Source organism: Apodemus sylvaticus, chromosome 18 (assembly GCF_947179515.1).
Source record: "Apodemus sylvaticus chromosome 18, mApoSyl1.1, whole genome shotgun sequence".
Taxonomy (NCBI): Eukaryota; Metazoa; Chordata; class Mammalia; order Rodentia; family Muridae; genus Apodemus; species Apodemus sylvaticus.
The window spans coordinates 9,397,769-9,413,986 of NC_067489.1; the positions used below are offsets into that span (position 1 = coordinate 9,397,769).

Here is a 16,218-nt window from a genome sequence, read left to right on the forward strand (position 1 = left end):
CAGAGAAACCCTGTCTTGAAAAAACCAAATCCAAAAAAAAAAAAAGAATGTTCTTCAAAAAATGACACTTTAATGACACTTTATTCACTGCACAAGGAACAGTTAAGAAGATCGATGGCTTAGCCCGAGGAGGGAGACAAGGAGACTCCACACCACGACTGTCGGGGCCACCTGTGTGGAAGGGCGCCTGTGTTTTTCTGGGACAGCAATAGGTAGAATTATAAATACTGCCCATCTGTATTGTTTCCAAGTCTAAGCTGCCCCTAAATTGAATGTGCTTCTTTTGATAGGCCTAGTTTCACCATGGCGTGGCAATTTGTTTATCAAGAATCTAAATCAAGAAGATAGCTACAAATGGTAACAAGGCCCTGCATCCTTTAATCCCCCTGAGATTTGGGGGGCACTTTCTTTTAAACGAGCTTCTAGCTTTGGTCTTATTCAGTCCTCCTAACACCCCTAAGATGTGTCAGTCTTTCCATAAAGGACACAATGGCCCAAAGGTGAGTGATCTCCTCAAGGGTATCCGGTCAGAGGAGAGGGTAGGATCTGGAACTAGATGTCTTCGCTGCACACTCAACCAAGATACAGTCTTGCCTGCCAGTCAAAACTGAGTCGGGCACCTGGTCCCCAGCCCTCTTCTCGGCTCAGACATACAAAGCAAAATTTATACACATCCTGAGCCTCAACGTGGTTCCTGACACTCCCAGGTGCTGGTGCTGTAAGCACTCGGTCTGCTGGCCTCCACTGCAGGCACACCGATTCCCTATACGGAAACCCACTTGCTGTCTGGTGTTAGGAGCTGAGTCTGCTGAGGATTGGACAGTGGTGGGTGGCAGTCACATCATTTTCTAGGTGCTGTCACGTCTTCTGCTTGGCACAGCCTCATAGCCCTTCATTCTGAGGAGTATATAATATAGACTACCTCTCCTCCCCTGCCTGTACCTACCTGTTCTCTCACGCCTTCCTGGAGCCATTCTGAGCAGAGGGTCTCGCTCGCCACATGAGTGAGTGACCTGCTTTGGAATTCCATCCATGCTAGTCACCAGTAGACTGGAGACCTACCTGCCTCTCCCAGACAGCTTGCTAGTACTTGCACAGACTGTTAGACTGGAGAGGCTACACCGAGCATCCTACATGTTGCAGGGCACTCTGTACCCAAGCATCACTTGGCCCAAAGATGCTGACAATGTTGAAGCTAAGAAACCCAGTATCTCCGCTGAAAAGACGGTTTCACCATTAAGAGCATTTCTGACCAGGCATGATGAAGCTTCCCTTTAATCCCAGCTCTGGGGAGGCAGAGGTAGGTGGAACTCAAGGCCAGCAGGATCTGCATATCAAGTTCCAGGCTAGCCAGAGCTATATAGTGAGATCCTGTCTCAGAAATAAAAATAAGAATCTGTAACTCCTGTTCCAGGGGACCCTGTGCCTTCTTCTGGCCTCCACGGGCACTGCAGCGAGGCACACATGCATGCAAACATTCATACGCATGGAAAGGAAAATAAAAAGAAACTCAGCATTAGACATTTATCTAGTTGCCCTGGTTAGAGTTGTGCCAATTCATCAATAAACAAACTCATAAGAAATGATTGGCAAAGGGCCAGAGAGGAAAACGTTGTAGTGTAGTGACAGTTCCCTCTAGGACACAAAGTGATTACAATGACGGTTCCCACCAGAGACAGAGCCATCTAGTGACAATTCCCTCCTGAGACACAAAGCCATCCTGTGACTACTGCCTCATGAGAGATACCGCTCCACCCCCCCACCCCGTGTCTCTGTGAAAATTCTCTCGTCACTGGGATTTCTCTGACCTAGAATCACGGCAGCAACTTCTCTTCTTAGACACCATCCTTCTAGAAGCTGAATTACCCTCTGGTTCATCAAAAATGCTCAGTTTTCCTGAGTTTCAATTTCCTTCACAGTTGGAACAGAAGGTTTATTCCACCTTCTGCTGTGTTTTCTCCTTCCTCTGGAAGGCAAGGATCTGATGCCAAAAATACTTATGAACTACTTCCTTGTGTTTACAGCGGAGAAAAGGTTTATTTATTTTACAATTACATCCACGTTTAAATGGCAGCCAGAGACCATGGTGTTCGGAGGCTGGGCCTTGTGTCCTCCCTGGGGTGCTGAAGAGCTTTCTGGAAGGATTCTGTGACTCAGCCCTTGCCTTAGAAACACATACACCGTGTTTAGGCTGCGGCCCCCTGCGGAGCCTCCCCTGTCAGGCTGTTGAGACAGCACCAGGCCTCGCCCTCCCTGGATGCTGGTATGGGCTCTCTACCCAGCAGCTCACTGCCCTCAGGCTTTCAGAGTAAAGGCTGAGGCTGTGTCCCTGCCTCTCCAGAAACTGGCTGCACTGGAAGATGTACATTCAGCCTACGCACCCATCCAGGAGACACCCTCCCCTGCAGATGAGGGAAGGGTGGGGGCCTTTAAAACACCAGAAATGTTGCTGTTGTTCAGTTCTGAAAAGCCTTCCGTATTCTATAGCCAGGTAATAAAAGAAACTGGAGCCCAGGGGACTTTCCAAGCAGTGTGGATGCAGCGTACAGATCAGCCTCCCCAAGCCGTGGCCTGTGAGCTCTTGGCAAAACAGTCCAAGTAGTGAAGTGTGCACTGCCTTTCAGCTACAGCAAATGTGGTTCAAGTCCTCTGTCTGGTCTGGATGATGAGGGATGAAGAAGATCAGCGACCCCCTTCCTCCCTGCCAGGCACCTTCCCTGACCTTTCGTGGCCTAGACACAGTGTGCTGCCTTCTCTGCCCATGTTCTACTCCAGCCATGTTCTGGTTCTGGGATTGCAAGTGCCAGGAGAGCTGGCACGGTACACAGAGGTAATCTATAGCCATGACCAGAAACTGGGAACCAGGATGGCAGGCCAGTGTTGAAGGAAGTCTGCTCTGTGAAAAAGTGTCCTGTGAAAGGGTGTGGTGACACTTGCATGTCCAAGTCATTCTTAAAAAACTAGTCATACAAATGTGGTAAAACACACTTTAAAACAGTTGCCAGGTGTAGTAAAACACACCTTTATTCCCAGTGCTTGGAAGGCAGAGGCAGGTGGAGTTCTAGACCAGCCATGTCTAGGTAGTGAGAATGTGGCTCCAACAAGAACCACCTCAACCACTTCCTTCCTACCTGTAGCCAGTGAACCTTTCCACAGTGGCCTCTAGGCTGGTTTGGAGGCGTCTCGAGACAGGGTGGCTTTCTGCCTGCTCTGCATTTGTCCATCCTTCCCAGCAGATCCAGTGCCTGTTTCCTGTCATGCTGCATGCCAGGTTCCCCCAGCAGCAAGAAAATCATCCAAATCTCATGTGCCATCTCCCTCTCCTGCAGGTCAGAATACCTTAAGAATGAGCTCAGAAGGGGATAGAGCAGGTCCAGGACTTTCTTTCTTTCTTTTAGGAGGAGGAAGAATTGTGTGTTGAGGTGCAAGAGCTTTAGGGAGCAGGACCCTGATGTTCAGGGGGCCCAGGCTTTCTAGAGGCCCAGCATTATTTGTTTTACAGTTACGTCCACATTTAAATAGCAGCCAGGGACCATGATGCTAGGAGATCACCGATCCTGAGAGATCCTCCTGCCAAAGAAGGCCATAGAAGTTTCCCTGTCTTTTCTTAGACTGAACTTTTCATGACGAGGACCTGTGGGTGTGTAGCTAGCTGTCCACAGCATCTCAGGAGGCCACCATGGCCTTGGCTTCATTAATATCTTCTGAGTCTGACTCAAGCACAGCTGATGTGTCGACAGCCCCTAAATCATGCGCTCTGTGCGGGTCCCAACCTTCATTTAACCAGAGTTGAGCAGGGAGTGGCATCTATCAATTCTGTACTCTTAAGTTCTGGACACCAAATGTTACAAAGACCAGAATTCTGAAATAAAAACAATGTTTCTATTCTTTTTGACGGTCTTTTAGGTTGCTAAGGAAAGTTTGTCCAAGACAGATTTAAAAAAAAATAACTTGTGTCATGAAAATGAAACTTAAAAACAAATAGCTTAGAAATGACCAAGACTTTGTATAACGGAGCCTCAAGTCAACCAAAGAAGAAAAAGAAAAGAAAATTTGCTACCTGAGCTGGAGTCATTGTTATATTGTTATAAGATTCTTATTACATTTATAACATTGTTATAAATGATTCATAGACAGGACCAAAAGTGTTTCTTTTCCTGAAGAAATGCAAAGATTAAGAAAGGAAAGAGAGGGAGAGGGTGACAGGTGGCAGATGAACGTGAGAGGGCACTGGCCCATTCTAGTCTGTTCCGGCAGAGGAGGTGTGGTCTGTGGCCTCCTTTCTCATGGTTTCTTCTGGAGCTGGGATCTGACTTGCACTACTCACAGCAGCAGCGGTGAGCTCATCAAGACCCAAGGCAGCCACTGGGGTGGAAGGAGGGTCTATTTGTCTCTTAGCTCTCTCTCATCTTTGTTCAAAAGCCTCCACAGGCTGAACTGGACTCTCCTCAGGCTTGGGTGCTATGGCAACAGTCACATGACCCCACAAACAGCTCTGCTGGGGCTGTCCTGCTACGCCTTGTCCTCTCTGAAGGGAAGCTGGAGTTTGCGATCTGAGATGCACAGAGTACCCCAGCTGACCACCCCGTGGGCTAATAGGGACCTGCAGAGAGCCTGGGAGAAAACCTACCAGGACCACAGGAAAAAGGTAGGAAGACACCTGGAGCCTCGTGCTGGGGGTTGGGGTGACAGACGGAGACCAGGGAAGTCCAGCGTGGATTCAGAAGGTCAGAATGGCAGAGTGTCTTTTTAACTAAAGAGATATTTTATTTCACGTGTATGAACGCTTTGCTTTCATGTATGTCTGTGTACCGCCTGCATACCTAGTGCCTGTGAAGGCCAGAAGGCGTTAGATCCCTTGGAATTGTAGTCACAGACAGTTGTCGGTGCTGGGGCTCAAACCCAGATTCTCTGGAAGAGCAGCCATGACTCTGCTAAGGGTCTCTCCAGCCCTGAGAGTTCTTAAGAGGGTTTATCATTATGTCACCAGTGAACAAGGTTTCCACGAACTTGGAATCAAGACCATCCCCAAACACAGAGTGTGTTCCTAAAGTACTCAACTTCCCCCAAAATACTTGAAACCATTTTAGGACAAAAGGACCTGATGTCCATTCCTGGTCCACATTACATGCATCAGAAGGAGCTAAAACCTGCCTTGGCCTGGAAAGGGGAGAGACAATTGCCACTTCTACTTCCTGGATAAAGATTTGGCTATTGCTTAAGAATGTCATGGCGGAGTTCAGCCCTGCTGTCTGGCCTTCTTATTAGGCTAGCCACATCTCCTTAGCTGTGTTGGGAATACTGGATGGAGGATGTTCTTAGATCTAGAAACATCAGGAATAGAGTGGCTATTTTCAGTGATTACCCAGGTACCAAATCAATAATCAACCCTGTTTCCTTCTGAAGTCTGAGGTGGCGCCCTAGGAAGTCAACTCTTCCCTGGCTCACTTGCTGCTCCAGCCGCACCCCTCCCTTGGCTGCCTGTGTCCCCACCTCACTGTCCCCTTGAAGCTCCCATGTAGCCCTCCTCTGAAGCTCTCTACCACCTCTCGAGAGAACCTCCTCTGATCCCACTGTAAGAAGCACACTATGGCCTTCCAGTCTCTTGTCCATCATCACAGGGCACCTGTTTCACCTGCTCTGAACGTGACTGCTGGTTGTGGTGTTAGCCACCTAAGTAACTCCCTAAAGAGCTCTCACTACTCATTAGGAGGCCAGAGGCAGCAACTGTGGTTCCTCCCAGTGATCTTCAAGTCTAGCCCTGTAGGTGCCTTGTTCTTGCTTATCGTGGGGACTGGCCCAAACCCCACGAGATATAAGCAGTCAACCTGTGCTTACGTGAGTTTCCAGACTCTGCCCCTGAGACACTGTAACACAAAGATGTTTCAAATGGTCACTGAGAAAGAAGGCTGAAATGAGACTCACAGAGGTGGACAGTAGGCTGGGACCCTGAGGTGTCTGGAAGTATTGGTTTATGGCACAAGTACATAAATCTTTGAAATGTCCCAGAAGCTTATGATTTGTTATTAAAAAGATTTATTTATTTTATGGATATGAGTGCCCTGTCTTCATGCATGCAAGAAGAGGGCATCAGGTTCCATTACAGATGATTGTGAGCCTCCATGTGGTTCCTGGGATTTGAACTCAGGGCCTCTGGAAATGTAGCCAGTGCTCTTAACCACTGAGCCACCTCTTTTAGAGACCCTGATATGGCTATGGCCAGGAGCAGAGCAAGAACATTGGGGATCCACAGGCTGGCACAAAGGCGATGGCACTAACATGTGAGAGAACACACCATGAGCCTAACTGAGAAGGAAAGAGTCACACAAAGATGGGAAGGAAAGTCACACAAGGTCAAGGAACCAGTCTTGGGCACAGCTGCTCCAACAGTTAAAGGGGGTGTTGGGAGGAAGCACACACTGACTGAGGGCGGAGCATAGAAGCCGTGCCAGCTGGGAGTGTGGAGAGGTCTGAACATCAGACAGTGGAGGCCAGGAGCTAGTGTGATGTACCCATAGACAAGGGAAGCGGACTGTCATAGTCAGGGTTTCTATTGATGTGATAAAACACCATGGCCGAGGCAACTGGGGGGAAGAAAGGGTTTATTTGGCTTACACTTTCACATCACAGTCCATCGTCAAAGGAAGTCGGCAGGAACTTAAGCAGAGATCATGGAGGAGTACTGCTGACTGGCTGGCTCTCCATGGCTCGCTCAGGCTGCTTTCTTATACAACTCAAGACCACTGCCCAAGGGCGGAAGCACCCACAGCAGACTGGGCCTTCCCACAGCAGTCATTAATCAAGAAACATTCTACAGACCTGCCTACAGGTGGAGGCATTTTCTCAGCTGAGGTTCCTCTTCCTAGATATGTCTAGGTTTTGGTTAAGTTGACAGAGAGCCAAGCAGCTCAGGGCCGAGGTGTGACTGTGGTCTGGATACCAAGGGCCCTGGTGGGTGAACACAGACCTGAGCAGGTGGGACACAGGCAGTGAGGAGCAGCAAAGGACAGAGATCTGTCTCTTCCATCCCAAGCACGACCAGTCTGTACAAAACCAAGCCCTGTTGCAATGTGAAGAGTAGATATCTCAGCTTTTCAAGTAGTTAGTGCTAGACTGAGGATCTCTGAGAACACAGTTTGAGAAAATAGAGAAAAGAGATCACTTTTCTCCAGCCTCCAGCCACCAGTACTACCCCAGAGCCACCAGCAGCACAGCAGAGCCCCTCCTCAGCCAGCACCATCACGGCACAGCCAGCCTTCTGTTCACTGCTTCTTTAGAAATGCTTCCTACTCGCTCCTGGTCTGCCTGGCACCCTTCCGCTGATGGGCTTACCCTGCTGGTGGATAATCTGCAAACCGGAGGCTGCACTGATAGAGCCTATCTGTTCTTTGTGCTATAACAAGACACCCCAGACTAGACAACTTACACACAGCAGACTTCTGTTTCTTTCCATTCAAGAGACCACACGTTGAAGATCGAGCCTCAGGAGCCTTAGTGTTTGGTAAGAGTGGCTTCTACGATGACAGCCTCAGTGGGGTGAGAGTAGGGAGGACAGGCAGATTTCTAGTGATTATTCCATAAGGGCTTTGATTTCATTCATGAGGAAAGAGCTGTCACAATTTAATCATGTCACCAAAGGCTCCACTTCTTAATTCCACCATGGGAAGGATTAACCCCCAGCATGAATCACCGAAGAACAGTCAAACCATAGCAGCCTTCAAAACTGAAATCAAAGAGAACAAAGGACCAACGAAAAAGAAAAAGAAAAACAAGCCTGGATGCCCAAACAAGTACAGAGGACTAGTACACCAGTGATGAAAATACCAAAAGGAGATGCGGGGAAGGAAGGGAAGAGGTAATTAGAAGGAAGAGTGAGGGGCAAGGAGCTGGAGATGCCCTAAAGGCTAAGAGTCTCAAACTACACATAGGCGTATCATAGTTGGACCTCAGAAAAACAAAAGGAAAGAAACATCTCAGGGATTGGTAAAGAACCTCTGCCAAGGCTCATGGCCTGAATTTGATTCTTGGCACCAAATGATGGAAGGAGAGAACCAGCTCTCCCACATGTCCTCCGACAGGCTATCGACTGTGTGCGTGCACACAGCACACACACACACACACACTCAAATACATGTAATAAGGAAAGATTTAAATACCGTGGCCTGGATTATGTGTGTCTGCGTATACTTTGATGATACAGGATCAGGAGGGAAGTAGCAGGATTTAGTTGTTACATAGTAAGACGCTACTCACGATTCATGGTAATGTTAATTGAAAATGGACCATGGAATAGTTTTAAGTGTATGTGGCAAACTGCATGGGAAACAGTTAAAAACCTCTTTAAAATGTTTAACTGATGTGGCTGGAGAGATGGGTCAGTGTCTAAGACCACTGGCTGCTCTCGCAGAAAGAAGACTTAGAGTCAGCTCCCAGGACCCACATGGAGATTCACAACCTCCTGTAACTCCAGTTCTAGAAGATCTGATGCCCTTTTCTGGCCTCCTCAGGCACTAGATACACATACAGTATACATTCATACATGCAGGCAAAGCATCTGTATGCATAAAATAAAATAAATATGTCTAATCTCAAATAAAGTAAGAAAAGGCAGAAAACTAGTATAAAACCAAAACAAGGAGCAAAGAACTAGGCTGGATAGACACAACAAATGTAATAATATGAATCCAACTGTATTAACAAACACTTTGTATGTCTATAGCCTAGATCAGCTGTTCTTAACCTTCCTAATACTGTGACTCTAATACAGCTCCCCATGTTGTGGTGACTCCCCACCATAACATTATTTTCATTGCTACTTCATAACTATAATTTTGCTGCTGTAATGAATTGTGATATAAATATCTTTGAAGATAGAGGTTTGACAAAGGGGTCGTGACCCCAGGATGAGAACTGCTGGTCTAAATGCACCAGCATCTCCACAGAGATGGAGACCTGTGAGAGTGTCAGCAGGAAAAGGTTCTCACCGCCAAGCCCGGGACCTGAGCTTGATTTCCTGGAGCCCACATGGTGAGAGGAAAGAACCAACTTCTGCACGTTATCACATACACACATGTTATAGAATATACATTCCCCGAAAGACACAACAGGTAAATAAATGTTTAAAATTATCAAGGCAGATCAAAATTATATTTAACCATATCATGTTGGCCGAAGAAATCCACTTCAGTATAGAGTTGTATAGATTACAAATAAATGCATGGAAAATATACAGCATGCTAACCTTGATTAAGAGGAAACAAGAACAACTTTTTAATCTTAGGCAGAGCAGATTCTAAAACAAAGAATTTCACTAGGGGTTTGAAATGTCTTGCATGTCTGCAGTGGGGGGTTAACCTTCAAAAAGATAATAATCCTTAATATGCAAGCAGCTGGCAATAGCGTGTCAAGCTAAGAGAGAACTGCAAGAGAAAGTTCTGAATTGTGGGGTGAGGGCAACAGAAGGGTGGTGGAGGGCAAGAGGGATCACATGTGTTATACAGATGTGTGGAAACAGCTGCATTCAATGAGTGCTGGTGACTGCATTATACAGATGTGTGGAGGGTGAGAGAGATCTATACAGATGTATAGACACAACTGCCATTCAACATGTCCTGGTTTTAAAGGGGGGAGGGGGAGAAATACATGACTCTACCACCACAGCTGGAGATTTTAATACCTTCCTTCAGAAGTAGATCACCAGGCAGAAAATCAGTAAGGAAATGTTTGAACTTGGTTAACACTACCAGTGTGTTGGATTGAAATCTACAGATGACTCCACCTAATAGCAACATAATAAACATTTTCCTCCAGGCCATCTAGAATGTTTACTAATATAGACCACATCCCAGCCCAAGAAACACACCACAGTAAACCTGACAGGTTAGAAATCACATGATATTTGTTCTCAAATCACTGTGGGATTGAGCTAGAAATGAATAATAGGAAGGTAACTGGAGAGATTTCCAAACATGAGAAATCAAACACTATACTTTAAAGTAACCCATGGGCTAAGGAAAATATCTTAAGAGAAGTATATAGACAAATGCATTCCAGTTATTTTATACATATGTGTGTGTTTGTGTGAGCTCATGCACATATGCAGGTGCATGCAGGAGTTGGTCCTCTTTCTCCATCATGGATCCCAGGGATCGAGCACAGGTCATCAGGCTTGGTGACAGTGTCTTTACCCACTAGGCCATCCTGCCAGCCCTCCAAAGAAAACTTTTAAATGTTTTGAACTAAGTAAAAATGAAACACAGTTTCTCAAAATGTGTGAGATGTGATAACAACTACTTCATCCCTGGGGCATAGGTTTGTACAAAAGAGGAACAAGCTTTAATCTTAGCACTAGGGTGGCAGAGGCAGGAGGATCTCCTTGAGTTCAAGGCCAGTCTGTTCTACATAGCAAGTTCCAGGCAAGCTGTGGTCACATAATGAGGCCTTGCCTCAAAAACACAAGGGTGTGGGGAGTTAAATAACAAGTTAGCTGACATAGAGAAATGAGCAAATCAGGAAATTAGTAAGAAAAATAAAACCACAGACCAATACCAAATGGATATAGATGTAAAAATCTCAAACAAAGCACTACAAAATAGAATCCAACATGGTTTTAAAAATTATATACCACAACCAACTGGGATTCATCCCTAGTATGAATGGGTTATTATTCAAGTAACAATTAATGTAATCCATTATACAACAGGAGAAAGTGAAGAGATGGAAAATAAGGAAGGAAAGGGGGAAGGAAAGAAGGAAGGGAGGGAGGAAGAAAGGAAATTAAGTCAGAATCAAGTTGGAGGACTAGAGATACCTGTCTTAAAGGCATACTCTAAAGCTATAGTCATCAGAATGGTGTGGTATTGCTCAAAGAAGAGTCAACTAGATCAGTGAGACAAAATAAGGAGCCAGAGGGCTGGAGAGATTATCCAGTGGTTAAGAGCACTGACTGCTCTTCCAGAGGTCCTGAGTTCAATTACCAGCAACCACATGGTAGCTCACAACCATCTGTAATGAGATCTGATGCCCTCTTCTGGTGTATCTAAAGACAGCTACAGTGTACTCATATACATAAAATAAAGAAATCTTTTTTTAAAAAAGGAACTAGAAATAAGCACACAAATAATTATGATCACATAATATTTCACAAAAAGTCAAAAGTAATACATTGGACAAAAATAATCTTTTCAATAAATAGTATTGAGTCCACTAAACATCTGTGTGCAAAGTAGTAGTGGTGGTAGTAGGAGTAGCAATCTAGACTCAGAACTTGCAAGTCTCGCAAATATTAAGTAAAAACTTTACCATATGTCTAAATGTAAAATGTAACCATCAAACTGCTAGATGACAGATGGCAATTTAATGATCTTTGGAATAGGGATATATTTGTATATACAAACTGAAGAAAGGCATAGTTCATGAAAGAAATAACAGACAAACTGGGCTTCATCATAATTTAAAAAAAAAAAAAAGTTTCCACACTGTGGAAAACAGTGTTAGAAGAGACAACCCAGAGAAAGGTTTGTAAATCATGAATATAAAGATGATGTTTTCCAAAATGTACAAATGACCCTTAAACTCAACACTAAGAAAACAGTCTAACTTAAACATTGGGCTTAATATTTGACAGCTATCCCCAGACACTATAAGGCTGTGAGAAAATGCCCACGTCATTTCATATGGAAAAGATAGATTAGAGCAATAATTAGACAACATTACACGTCTATTAGAATTCCCGCCCCCAGGAACCTCCGCAGGGCCGTCTGTTAGAACCCAGACTGTCCCTTGGGTTCTTAATGGCGTCCCTTACACAGGCAGGCACGATCAGGTCACTAAGCACTGGGGACTAGTTTAACCTTCATCCCTGCTCTCCTCACAGGGGTTGAGGACTGGGACCAAAGCTTCTAACTCTACAGTTTCATGATCAGCCCACTGGTGACCGGTCTCCATTTGAGGTCAGGCATGAACCTCATCACCAGCTGGCACCGGCTACCAACAGGAAAGTACCCATGGCTTTAAAGCGTTCCAGGATTCCAGTTCTATATGTCAAGAAAGAAGGGGAACTGAGTACATGTCTTCCCACACCTGTGTAGAGAGCAACAGAACATCCCAGAGGTGACAGCAGAAGACTCTGACAAATCTGAACGGTGCAATGTGGTAGAAGATAAACACTGGATATACAAAGTTAGCAATTTCTCTTGAGTTACTTTGTATCCTTAGGGAAAGGCAGTGTTTCTTCTTCCCCTGGGACTAGACACATTTATCATCAAGCATACCTGATAGGCCATGCATAAAACTCAGAAAATACTGGAAAGAAAGCATGATTCCAGGAGGCTAACCTATGATACAGATGCTAAATCCACCACAAGGCCTCTGGACCTAAGCATGAAGCTGTGCTAAGCACAGACAGGAGACAGACCAAAGGTGCAGTAGATTCAGCCTCAAATGCATATGAAAATCAGAAGACAGTCAAAGTGGTGTCATTGCAGACTCTGTGCAGACAGAAGCAGTCTCCTCACTGTTCCAGAGGCTGTGAGCAGGCAATCGAGATGCAGAAATATATAAATTACAGATAACGCAGAATATATTATATATTATGTAATTTTATAATACAGAATATATATAATATATAATATAATATAGTATATAATTCATTATAAATTATATTTTATAATTATACTTATGTTATAATTATATTATGTATTCTATTTATTATATTATTTATTATATTGTTATATATTGTATATTACAATTAATATATTATATGTTGTATTATTACATATTCTGTATTATTTATCATATATAATTTATATATATGTTGCTGTACCTTGATTGTCTGCTCCCAGCATAATATATATTATATTATATGTAAATATGTTTATATGAAATATTATATATTTAAATATATATAAATATACAAGTAAGTTATAAATTTATATAAATATAAATAAAAATTATATATAAATATATAATATACATAATATAATATATGTTATATATAATATATAATTATATGACATATAATATTATATTAATATTATATAAATAATATAATATTAGATAAATTATATACACATATTATATACACATACAGATGAGTGGATGCAAAAAATGTGGTATATCTACACAATGGAGTACTATTCAGCCATTAGAAACAATGAATTCATGAAATTCTTAGGCAAATGGATGGAGCTAGAGAACATCATACTAAGTGAGGTAACCCAGACTCAAAAGGTGAATCATGGTATGCACTCACTAATAAGTGGATATTAACCTAGAAAACTGGAATACCCAAAACATAATCCACACATCAAATGAGGTACAAGAAGATAGGAGGAGTGGCCCCTGGTTCTGGAAAGACTCAGTAAAGCAGTATTCGGCAAGACCAGAACGGGGAAGTGGGAAGGGGTCGGTGGGAGGACAGGGAAAGAGAAGGGGGCTTACGGGACTTTCGGGGAGTGGGGGGCTAGAAAAGGGGAAATCATTTAAAATGTAAATAAATTATATCGAGTAAAAAAATTAAAAAATAAATAAATAAATATATATATAATACACATAATATAATATATGTTATATATAATATATAATTATATAACATAATATTATATTAATATTATATAAATAATATAATATTAGATAAATTATATACACATATCATATGAATATTATAAATACAATAAAATAAAAATACAGTAAGTATAAATCAAATTATAAATAGAAATATTACATTATAAATGTGTTACATTTTATTATATATGTTGTGTATTAATATATTATATAACATATTATAAAAGATAGATAGATAGATAGATAGATAGATAGATAGATAGATAGATAGATAGATAGATAGATAAAGGGATAGATAGATCTTACTGCAGTGCCCCCTGGTGGTAGAAGCAGAAGACTGAAGCCAAGCCTTGTGCCCTTTAATGAGGATTGAAGAAAGAGGCCATCTTTGACACATATGTTTTGTACCGCAACTGCAAATTCATCTCCAAGGCTACACCTGCCCACAGGGTTACCTCTCCCTCTACGCTGAGGAATAAGTTTCCCACCATGACTGGAGTGCCTGGCCCGGGCCATTTTTACAGATGGTGTCCTTCCCTGGTCCCTCTTGCTAGGATCTCTCTTCCATTTATCCCATTTAGAGGGGATCTGCCCCAGAGTCTCATCACTCCAGCGACTCCATCTCTGATGCTAGGGATTACGATTTCAACATATGACTTTGGAGGCTGTGAGTATTCAGGTCCCCGCAGCAGCAGCATCTCAAACAAGTGGCACTGAGTGGCAGGATGCTGTTTATACATAAAAGATAAACCTGGGTGCATTCTGTAAGTAGTGGAAAATACAAAAATTACTCTATTGAACTGTAGGAGAAAAACATGCTAACCATAATTCAAATCCTTTTGAAGCTGAAGGAAGATTGATAAACTCTATATAATAATAAAAAGATAATAGCATGGCGTAAATAATAAGTGGAGGGAAAGCAAGCGTAAGTGGAGAAAATAATTGTGCATTACATCACAAAAGCTCACAGTCACATGTAAGCGGGCTTTAAGACTGGGAGAGCAGGGCTGGAGATTTGGCTCAGTGAGATGGCTCAGCATGTAAGATCACCAACTGCTCTTTCAGAGGTCCCGAGTTCAATTCCCAGCACCCACATGGTGGCTCACAACCATCTGTAATGGGATCCAATGCCCTCTTCTGGTGTGTGTCTGAAGACAGCTACAGTGTACTCACATACATAAAATAAATAAATCTTTTTTTAAATAAAGGCCTAGGAGGGCAAAAATGGACAAGTAATGCAGAAAACCAGTTCTTGGAAGGATTTCAAATAACTTTTAACCTATAAAAAAGATGGCCAACTTCACTAATAATAAAGAAATGCAAACCAAGTGTGCCCTCTAATACTGTTTCTCAAGTCTGAGCCTGGTAAGGAAAAGACCAGCATTGTGCTGTGCTGTGTGTGAAAGGCAGAAGCCCATGGGAACTGAGCAATACCTCAGAACGCTGGGCACATGTTTAGCCTTTACCCTAGCAATCCCAATTCCAGATACACTGGCAAATACACAAAGGCGAATTGCAAAAGATGTTAATTGCAGCTTTTTCTTTGTAATAGCAAAATTGGAATCAGTTCAAATATTCTTCAATGGGCAGCTGGGTAAATAGGGTACTTTACACATAATGACCCTTATACAATTGTAGAAGGGGGAAGGGACTTCTCCACGCACTACTGTGCAGTTGTTTCTGGAATGTAGTCTGTTGTGGCTTGTGCTGAAATTTAAGCCCCATCACGGGCACATACATTGTCAGGGTAGAGACCTGATCCACTATGATGTTTGGGGTGAAGCCCATGGGGGTGATTTGGATTAGACAATGCCATCAGGATAGAGCCCCAGGACTCCATCCTGGGCGTTTAATAAAAGCAGAGGGGTGGTAGGAGGGTCGTCTTTACAGTGAGCTCTTGCCTGGCAGAAATGAATATTGTTTCCATCTCCACATGTAGATAGATGATAATAAACAGAATATTGATAGATAGGTAGGTAGGTAGATAGATAGATAGATAGATAGGTGGGTAGGTAGGTGGGTAGATAAATAGATAGATGATAGACAGACAGATAACGAATGGATGAGAGACCAGAAACATGTAAATGGTAATGTGTGCACAAATACACATGCAAATACATACATACATACATACATACATACATACATGCATATGCATACATCCATTTATCTCTCCCCCTATCTCTGCATCTGCAGGGGCTTGGCTGGTGAGAAGGCCAGCAGCATCAGATGGTCCGGGACTGCCAAGCAGAATAAACCCTTTTTCTATAAAGTACTCATCCTCGAGTATTTAATTCTATTAACAAAAAAAATGACTAATACATATTGTTTCATGAAAGACAGTTTCGGGAAAGATGCGTAAACTCTGTTGATACTGTAAATGAAACAGGCGAAAATGTGTGCCAATGTTTAGATGCACATGGGCTGTGAAGTTAGTGTAGGCATATTCTATATGACTTGATGTTTTTAATATGAAAATAAATGTAACACTGAAGAATTGCTAATGAGAGCTGAATGGAGTTGAAAAAACTCAGGTCTCTTTCTTTTTTTAAAAAGTTATTTAATTTTTTATTTTATGTATGTGAGTACACTGTCGCTGTCTTCAGACACACCAGAATAGGACATCAGATCCCATTTCAGATGGCTGTGAGCCAC

At 43.0% G+C, this 16,218-nt stretch overlaps 1 protein-coding gene across 2 annotated transcripts in view; it reads left to right on the top strand.

Annotated features, from left to right (window-relative positions):
- Positions 1–4,348: 4,348 nt before the first annotated feature.
- The window catches only part of Cfap97d2 (CFAP97 domain containing 2), a 28,911-nt gene continuing 17,041 nt past the window's right edge, over positions 4,349–16,218 (top strand). For both annotated transcript variants that reach the window (XM_052162411.1, XM_052162412.1), the window contains exon 1: positions 4,349–4,648. In XM_052162411.1, coding sequence (XP_052018371.1) covers positions 4,478–4,648 — 171 coding nt within the window. In that variant the 5' untranslated portion in view covers positions 4,349–4,477. The remainder of the gene's footprint in view (positions 4,649–16,218) is intronic.